Source organism: Trichechus manatus, unplaced genomic scaffold (assembly GCF_000243295.1).
Source record: "Trichechus manatus latirostris isolate Lorelei unplaced genomic scaffold, TriManLat1.0 scaffold00108, whole genome shotgun sequence".
Lineage (NCBI taxonomy): Eukaryota > Metazoa > Chordata > Mammalia > Sirenia > Trichechidae > Trichechus > Trichechus manatus.
This window is the reverse complement of record NW_004444044.1, coordinates 5,041,028-5,051,360: the sequence shown is the minus strand read 5'-3', so window position 1 is coordinate 5,051,360 and position 10,333 is coordinate 5,041,028. Positions and strand designations below refer to the sequence as shown.

Here is a 10,333-nt window from a genome sequence, read left to right as displayed (position 1 = left end):
TGAAGCCAGCATAACCCTGATACCAAAACCAGGCAAAGATGCCACAAAAAAGAAAATTACAGACCAATATCTCTCATGAATATAGATGCAAAAATTCTCAACAAAATTCTAGCCAATAGAATTCAGTATCATATAAAAAAAAATAATACACCATGACCAAATGGGACTCATACCAGGTATGCAAGGATGGTTCAACATTAGAAAATCAGTCAACGTAATCCATCACATAAATAAAAGAATCACATAATCATCTTAATTGACACAGAAAAGGCATTCAACAAAGTCCAACATCCATTCCTGATAAAAACTCTCATTAAAATAGGTATAGAAGGGAAGTCTTCTAGATAATAAAAGGCGTCTATACAAAACCAACAGCCAACATCATTCTTAATGGAGAGAGGCTGAAAACATTCTCCTTGAGAACAGGAACAAGACAAGGATGCCCTTTATCACCACTCCTATTTAACATTGTGCTAAATGAAAGTCCTAGCTAGAGCAATAAAGTAACAGAAAGAAATAAAGGGCATCCAAATTGTTAAAGAAGCAATAAAATATCCCTATTTGCTGATGATATGATACTGTCAATAGAAAACCCACAACACTCCATGAGAAAACTACTGGAACTAATAGAAAGATTCAGCAGAGTAGCAGGATACAAGATAAACATACAAAAATCAGTTGGATTCCTATACACCAGTAAAGAGAACGACAAAAAGGAAATCATGAAAACAATACCATTTATAATAGCTCTTAAATAAATAAAATACATTTTAGGAATAAATCTAACCAGGGAAGTAAAAGACCTATAGAAATAAAATTACAAAACATTATTGCAAGAAACCAAAAGAGACCCACATAAATAGAAAATCATACCATGCTCATGAATAAGTAGACTCAACATTGTGAAAATGACAATGCTATAAAAAGCAATCTACAAATACAATGCAATCCTGATGCAAATACCAACAGCATTCTTTAAAGAGATGGAACAACTAATCATTAACTTTATATGTATCATGGATTGAATTATGTCCCCCCAAAAATATACTTATCAATTCAGCTGAGCCATGATTTATGGTACTGTGTGATTGTCCTATATGTTGTAAATCCTGCCTCTATGATGTTAATGAGGGAGGATGGGTGGCAGTTGTGTTAGTAAAGCAGGACTCAAACTACAGGATTGAATTGTGTCCTGAGACAATCTCTTAAGATATAAAAGAGAAAAGTGAGCAGAGAGACATGGGTACATCATACCACCAAAAAAGAAGCAGTGCCGGGAGCAGGGTGTATCCTTTGGACCTGGGGTCCCTGCATGAAGAAGCTCCTAGTCCAGAGAAAGGAACACATCCCATGGAGCTGACACCCTGAATTTGGACTTTTAGCCTACATTACTGTGAGGAAATAAATTTCTTTTCGTTAAAGCCATCCACTTTTGGTGTTTCAGTTATAGCAGCACTAGATGACTAGGACATATGGAAAGGGAAGAGGTCTCGGATAAGTAAAGCACTATTGCAAAAAAAGAATAAAGTAGGAGGACTCGCACTACCTGACCTCAGAACCTACTATATAGCTATGGTAGTCAAAATAGCCTGGTACTGGTACAATGACAGATATTTTGACCAATAGAACTGAACTGAGAACCTAGATGTAAATCCATCTACCTACAGTCACCTGATCTTTGACAATGGCCCAAAGTCCATCAAATGGGGAAAACATGGTCTTTTTAAAAAATGGTGCTGGCAAAACTGGATGTCCATCTGCAAAAAGATGAAACACAACCCATACCTCACACCGTACACAAAAACTAATTCAAAATGGATCAAAGACCCAAATATAAAACCAAAAACTATAAAGAACATAGAAGAAAAAAATAGGGTCAATGCTAGAGGCCCTAATACACAGTATTAACTGTATACAAACCATAACTAACAATACAAAAACACAAGAAGATAAGCTAGATAACTGGGATCTTCTAAAAACTAAAAACTTATGCTCATCAAAAGACTTCACCAAAAGAGTAAAAAGATAACCTAGAGATTGGGAAAAAATTTCTGCTATGACAAATTCAACAAAGGTCAGATCTCTAAAATCTACGGGAAAATCCAACACCTCTACAACAAAAAGACAAATAATCTAATTAAAAAACAGCAAAGGAAATGAACAGACACATCACCAAATAAGACATTCAAGCAGCTAACAGACACATGAGGAAATGCTAACGATCATTAGTCATTAGAGAAATGCAAATCAAAACCACGATGAGATACCATCTCACCCTGGTATTACTGACACAAATCAAAAAACCAGAAAATAACAAATGTTGGAGAGGCTGCAGGGAGATTGGAACTCTTATGCAATGCTGGTGGGAATGCAAAATGGCACAACCATTTTCGAAAACTATATAGTGCCTCCTTGAAAGACTAGAAATAGAAACACTATATAATCCAGCAATCCCACTTCTAGTAATATATCCTAGATAAATAAGAACCATCACACATATAGACATATGCACACTGTCTTAATCATCTAGTGCTGCTATAACAGAAATATCACAAGTGGATGGCTTTAGTAAAGAGAAGTTTATTCTCTCTAAGTCCAGTAGGCTAGAAGTCCAAATACAAGGCACCAGCTCCAGGGGCAGACTTTCTGTTGGCTCCGGAGGAAGGTCCTTGAACATCAGTCTTTCCCTGGTCTGGGAACTTCTCTGCACAGGAACCCTTGGTCCAAAGGATGCGCTCTGCTCCTGGGGTTCTTTCTTGGTGGTATGAGGTCCCTAACTCTCTGCTTGCTTCCGTTTCCTTTTATCTCTTGTAAGATAAAAGGTAGTGCAGGTCACATCCCCAGGAATCTCCCTTTACATTGGATTAGGGATGTGACATTAATAAGGGTGTTACATTCCCACCTTAATTCCTTTAATATAAAATGACAATCACAAAATGGAGGACAACTCCACAATACTGGGAATCATGGCCCAGTCATATTGATACACACATTTTTGGGGGGACATAATTCAATCCATGACACACACTCATGTTTCTTGCAGCATTGTTCACAATACAAAAAGATGGAACCAACCTAGGTGCCCAACAACAGATGAATGGATAAACAAACTATAGTACATACACACAATGGAATAGTATGCAACAATAAAGAGCAATGATGAATCTGCAAAGCATCTCATTACATGGATTAATCTGTGGGGCATTATGCTGAGTGAAATAAGTCAATCACAAAAGAACAAATATTGTATGAGACCACTATTATAAAAACTCATGAAAAGATTTATACACAAAAAGAAAGAATCTGTGATGATTACAAGGGAGGGGACGGGTAGGGAGGAAAAAAACATTAACTAGACGATAGATAAGTGGTAATTTTGGTGAAGGGTAAGACAGTACACAATACTGAGGAAGCCAGCAAAACTTGTCCAAGGCAAGGTCGTGGAAGCTCCATAGATACATCCAAACTTCCTGAGGGACCAAATTACTGGGCTAAGGGCTGTGGGAACCATGGTTTCAGGGAACATCTAGCTCAATCGGCATAACAGTTTATAAAGAAAATGTTCTACATTTTATTTTGGTGAGTAGTGTTTGGGGTCTTAAAAGCTTATGAGTGGCCATCTAAGATACTCCACAGGTCTCACTCTGTCTGGAGCAAGGGAGAATGAAGAAAATCAAAGACATAAAAGAAAGATTAGTCCAAAGGAACAATGGACCACAAGTAACACAGCCTCCACCAGACTGAGTCCAGCACATCTACATGGTGCCTGGCTACCACCACTGACTGCTCTGACAGGGATTGCAATAGAGGGTCCTGGACAGGACTAGAGAAAAACATAGATCAAAATTCTAACTCACAAAAAAAAAAAAAAAAAAAGAGAGAGAGACTAGACTTACTGGTCTGACAGAGACTGGAGAAACCCCGAGAGTATGGCCCCCAGACACTCTTTTATCTCAGTAATAAAGTCACTCTTGAGGTTCACCCTTCAGCCAAGGATTAAACAGGCCCATAAAACAAACAAAACTAGATGGGCACACCAGCCCAGGGGCAAGGACAAGAAGGTGAGAGAGGACAGGAAAGCTGGCAATGGGGAACCTAAGGTAAAGAAGGGGAGAGTATTGACATGTTGCGGGGTTGGCAACTAATATCACAAAACAATATGTATGTTAACTGTTTAATGAGAAGCTAGCTTGCTCTGTAAACTTTCATCTAAAGTACAATAAAAAAAGAAATTAAAAAATATACAGATAAAAAGGTTTATAAAAACAAGCCTAAAACTAATCCATAATTTATAATTCACCCTATTTATAAATGTAAATTAGGATGTACCAGTAGAAATAAACTTGGCAGTTATTCGATTAAAAATAAATTTTTTAAAAGCAGTTGACAATGACTGAAGGGATTTAGTTAGAAAGACAGGCATCTTTGAAAATAGAAATCTGACAGATCCTCAGTGTTTGGACACTGAGTCTAATCCCTGTCTACAGCATTGGTAAAACTAAGCCACCGTTATAGGCACTGGTATTATTCAATCCCTGAGATATAGGATCCATATTGTTATTTTTACAATGACTTATCCATAGGTTGCAATACCATATCTTCATTTCAGAATAATTAGTAAAAGAAATTACAGTACAATTAAGGATGGCTTTGTTTAAAATTTCTTACCTTGCAGTTATTCTTCCCCAATGAAGAAGGGAGAAGTAGAACAGGTAAGTGCATTTTTACTACTGAGGAGACTGCATGTTTTTCAATTGCTCAATGCCTGCAAGCATAGAAATTAACAAACTATATTATAAATATAAAATCATAAAAGTCAATTATAATATAATCTAAGACTTTATGAACTTTAATCCCACTATATGGTTTGAAATGGCTAGACTTCACATGCTCCTAAAATCTACCATGAGAACAAAAAATAATAAATTCTGCATAGTTAGACTGCTTTATTACTACCTATCAGTAGCAGAGGTTTATTGTCTTTGTAAGTGTCTATAAAGTCCTCAGACACAAGAGCTTGATGGAACAGAAGGAACAGTGGGTCGAGAGTCAAAATGTCCACACTTTTCCTCATTTATCTTTCTTTTTTTCTCAATTATGATATGACCAAATTGAACCAGAAAAATTCAAAATTTCTTTCCAGCTCTCTGATCTTCAAAATCTAAGATCAAATTAAATCTAAGATAGATTCTTGCCTATCTTTAAAAATTTTAGTAATGAAAAACCATAAATTTCCATAGTCCCTTTCCTTGAGTTTGTAAATATCAGCTAACTAGCAATATACATAAATCTATATTGAGCCAAACATTGCATTTCCTCTACATAATGATTGCACAATATTTAAATCTTGAAGACTTTCATCTTCTTTACTGAGAAAAAATATACTATATCAAAATATGTTCTTATGCAGATATTATCTTTGTGTGAATGAGCAGTGTAATATGATTATTGGCAGAGCCAATTTCTGATTGGTCTAATGCACCAAACTAAACCAAACCCATCGCCGGCAAGCCCATTCCAACTCATAGCAACCCTATAGGACAGAGTAGAACTGCCCCATAAGTTTCCAAGGGTGTAAATCTTTACAGAAACAGATTGCCACGTCTTTCTCCTACAGATAGTGGGTTCAAACCTCTGACCTTTTGGTTAGCAGCCAAACGCTTAACCACTGCACCACCCCTATTTTAATTCAACTGTCCTAACTCTGTCTGCACAATTTTCCATTATGACTCCTCTAAACATCACAAAAAGATAGGAGAATTTACATCTATGGTGAAAAGGAACAATTTAGTGAAAATAAAATTCATGAGGCCAGGGATTATCAGTTCCATGAATGGCACTCGCTTATATATTGCATCCTGTTTACATTTCTCTGCATCCCCATCGTTATAAATCAAATTCAGTATTTCACTGACCCAGGTTGTTCCTGAAAAAAAAAAGAAAGAAAGAAACTCTATAAACTTTTCTGACAAAAATAGTATGAGAGAGGCAATAGATTTCTGTAACACCTAAGGCAAAATTGCTCTTCATGTCCCCTTCGTCTCTCTTCCTTCTTCTCCCCTTTCCTAGGAAGCATCCTTTTTTACTCTGAACACATATATATGCATTGTGTATGTAGAAATTCTGATTAAAACAATCATAAAAATAAGACTTAAAAAGGAAGTAAAACGGGGGTATTAAAGAGACACTATATAATTAATAATAGTGTACCCCCCCGGGTGGAATGAATGGAGAAGGAGAAGACGGATCACCAAGCAGCCTACCTCAATAAGCCTGATCATTAATTTGCACATTTCCTATTAATATAAAAAAAATTATTGGACTTTTAGACTGAAAAGTATTGAGTTAAAAATACTTGACATCTGGTGGAGGGAAGAAAAGAGGAATTTTTTGATTTCACTAGTGGTGTTCAGTACAAAACTCACAAACAAAAGACAATGGCTCCTGAATCAGTAGAGTGGAACAAATCACTCTGCCCTTCATGATATTGTGACTCACCAGTCTTTTGAGAAATGGACCTAAAGTATTTGAAGATATGATATATTTAATTGTCTATGCACTTAATGATCAGGTTATTTAGGCATTGCTAGAAAAAAATTATAAGACATAGGATAAAAACTTTTTAACTCTTACCACCCCCTTTTACTTTCTCAAAGGTGTAAGAATAGTTCCTTAATTGAATACTCATGGGTGGAAACTAAAAAACTAAACTGATTAAGTATTAAAATAATTAAGTCATGCACACAGCAGCAGTTTTGAAGACTGATCTATACACGGATGCGCCTTTGGGTTGGTTTCAGTTATTAGAGTACCTTAAACCAAACAACCAAACCAAACTCATTTTCATCAAATCGATTCCGACTCATAGTGACCCTATAGGACAGAGAAGAACTGCTCCATAGGGTTTCCAAAGAGTGGCTGGTGGATTCGAACTTCCTTAGGCCCCCTTCGTAATGGACAATACTTGTGGACAATACCTCCGTCTCCCTGTCCCTAAATTATAAGTAGTAGGCAATCTCCCCACCATTCTAACAGACAATTCCAGTGGTAAAAGAAAGGTGAGCCAAAATCAATACTATTTTGAACTTTTCTTTGCCGTTATGGCTTAGGTTTGAGCAACGGAAAAAGTTCTTAAATCCAAAGTGCACTGTAACACATTTCATCTCCTATCAGTGGGCGGTTCAAACCGGTCATGTGAAATCTGATTGAAACAAATGTCAATTTAGCTTTTGTATGTTTTGTATTGGAAAGGTTTTTTTTCTGTGATTTCTGAAAGAAAAAAAATGAAAACGAGCACAAGACTTGACTAACATAAGGAAACAGTTAAACTTTTATAACAAAATTAACAAGGCACTGATATATTCAAAACTTTAAGATATTCTCAACAGTGTTTGAAGTGCACAAAATAAATGAAAAAGAAATCTACCAAAAGAAAACATAATCAAGCTATGAGTAATCATTTAGCTTTTACCATTCCAGAAAAAGTTCCACTCCAAAGGGCATCTTCATAAATGAACTATTTGTATAACAGTAACTTCTAGCAGTTGTCTTAATGGTCCTGCTTTTGAATACATCCAAAAATAACAAAAACAATAGAGTATGCTCATTGACAGTGATTTCCCTCCCGTCTCTAAATTTGTATCTCATCAAGGAAATGAAACATGGTTTTTGGCACTAAATAATTTGAGTTTGGTGAACTACTCAGAAAGCAGTGTAGAGTAGCAAGAAAAGAAAAATATTTTGCCAAAACAAGGTTGTTTTTTATATCTACAAAGGCCTATGATGTGCATTTGTTTGGTTTCTTCTAGAAGCCCTTTGCTCTCACTCAGTGTTTGTGATTTGGATACATTACCATCTGCAAATACAGGGCTGTCTTCTCAGGACTTGTTACATGTTCCTTTGAAATAAATTTGTTATTTACAGTCTAAAAAGAAGATCAGGAGTCAGTATACATATTAAAAATTTACTTTCCTTAAACCTTCTAAGGAATGAGGTAGGACTCTAAAGGAAAGTTAACTTTAGAGGGTTTAGTAACTAGATTGATTATGGGTTCAGGTAATTTAATCAGATAGAGAGAGAGAGCCTCATGTCACTAATATTTCTCTGTACATCTATCACTAGGTGAGTCAGAAAATTGTTTGTCATAAATATATCTGTCTGTCATAAATAGAAATAAAAGTCATTCTTATTGAGTTATCTTAAACTCTTCTTCCCGAGATCTTATTTCAGGCTGACAGTTGTTTCAATTTATAAACAAAATATGTAAGCATGAAAATGTACAGATAGTATAAATTCATTTTTAGTAATTTTTATTCAAATAAAAAAAAATTTATAAAAGACTACAGCATTAATTTCCCTTCAGATATATCTTCCATTTGATCACTAGCCTTTCAGAATGGGAAGTAAATTTGTCTTAAGATCAGACTAGCCTAGCAACTGCCACAGTGCCCCTTGATAAATGTTTAACGAACTCAGGGAAGACCTGACTAGCAATCCAGAGGTCTTTGGGTTTACACATTTGTAGTCAGTGAACACAAATAAACGAAAAGGACGTACCAGATTTGGGATAGGTGGAGATCAGAAGGTCATCTGGTCGGGCCTCAAATGACTCCACCTGGGTCCACTCTTGAGCAATGCTCCAGAAGAGGGGAACACCCTGGACATCCACTAACTCCCTCCTGAAGACATCTAGCTTGTTGTCCATTTTTGAGAGTCTACATTTTAAATAAAATGTAGAATATTAAAAATTCTGTACTTTAATTGTATCAATTAAACTAAAAATTAAATTAATATTTCAATAGCATCGCCATTACTCTAGATCTAGCAGTGTTAAATCACAATACTGTGCAGTATAAGTCAGTGGAAGAAGAGATGGTATTGTAAAAGCTAAAGAGTGTGACCCTAATACTCCCCAGCACATCTTCTCCTTTTCAAAATGGGCGACTGAGAGCTTGACATAACTAACGCCATGATGAAACTCTGAAGTTTTTTTTTTCTTTTTTTTTTGCCTTCTCCCTTTGTTAATGGCTTTGTTTTGTGCAAACTTTTGTTAATGACTTTGTTTTGTGACTTAGGTTCCCCTGCAAGAAGATTAGAGCTCAGATGTCAGATAAGGAAGTGTCCAGCCTGTATCTTGTTAGTATAATAAAGAGTCTCTTGTAATTGCTTTACAACGTATAACAACATGTCTAACCTTCATAAAAATCATATATAAGCTCTGATGTAAAAATGCCTTTGGGGACTCCATAGAGAGTCTGTGTTGCTGCTGGATCTCCAGTGGTGTACACTTCCTGAATTAAAACTTTCTCATTCTTTCTGACTTGGAGTATGTTTCATTGGCTTGAATGCCCAGGGTACAGACCCTATTCGGGTAACAAAGAGGTCTTGTACAATTGCATGTATTTCTGTTTATACATTGTTGTTCTTGTTAGGTGCCATCAAGTTGGTTCCGACTCATAGCGACCCTATGTACGACAGAATGAAACACTGCCCAGTCTTGCACCATCCTCACAATCCTTGTTATACTTGAGCCCATTATTGCAGCCACTGTGTCAATCCATCATTACAAATACTTTCTATTTGTGTAGTGACTTATACAGCATCTTCCTATGCAAAGTTTTCTAGGGTATGTGATAAAGTTACTGGACTTTGGAGTCAGGGGAAGGGTGTCCTAACCACAGTGCTACTAATTCATTGTCATGGGAGTCTGAGCAAGCCTTGTGACTACAATGAATCTTCTTAACTATAAAATCAAGAGTGGCGTAAATTTCTACTTCCCTCCATTAAATTATAGGGTGGACTGGTGTCATGGATTGAATTATGTCCCCCCAAAAATGTGTGTATCAGTTTGGCTGGGCCATGATTCCCGGTATTCTGTGGTTGTCCTCCATTTTGTGATTGTAATTTTATGTTAAAGAGGATTAGGGTGGGATTGTATAACACCTCTCCTAAGGTTACATCCCTGATCCAATGTAAAGGGAGTTTCCCTAGGGTGTGGCCTGCACCATCTTTTATCCTCCAAGAGATAAAAGGAAAGGGAAGCAAGCAGAGAATTGGGGACTTCATACCACCAAGAAAGCAGTGCCGGGAGCAGAGCGTGTCCTGTGCTGAGATGCTTCCAGACCTAGGGAAGATTGATGACAAGGACCTTCCTCCACAGCCGACAAAGAAAGTGTTCCTCTGGAGCTGATGTCCTGAATTTGGACTTGTAACCTACTAGACTGTGAGAGAATAAATTTCTCTTTGTTCAAACTATCCACTTGTGGTATTTTTGTTATAGAAGCCCTAGATGACCAAGACAACTGGTAAATTATTCTATATAAATTATCTACAA

The 10,333-nt window shown here is 36.5% G+C and overlaps 1 protein-coding gene across 1 annotated transcript in view; it reads right to left on the bottom strand.

The window, feature by feature from the left end:
• Positions 1 to 8,704, bottom strand: part of LOC101342269 (sulfotransferase 1 family member D1) — a 33,044-nt gene extending 24,340 nt beyond the window's left edge. The window contains 4 exon segments of the mRNA XM_004383336.1: positions 4,669 to 4,733; positions 4,736 to 4,766; positions 5,802 to 5,926; positions 8,557 to 8,704. Of these exon segments, the coding sequence (XP_004383393.1) occupies positions 4,669 to 4,733; positions 4,736 to 4,766; positions 5,802 to 5,926; positions 8,557 to 8,704 (369 nt within the window).
• Between the last annotated feature and the right edge of the window lie 1,629 nt (positions 8,705 to 10,333).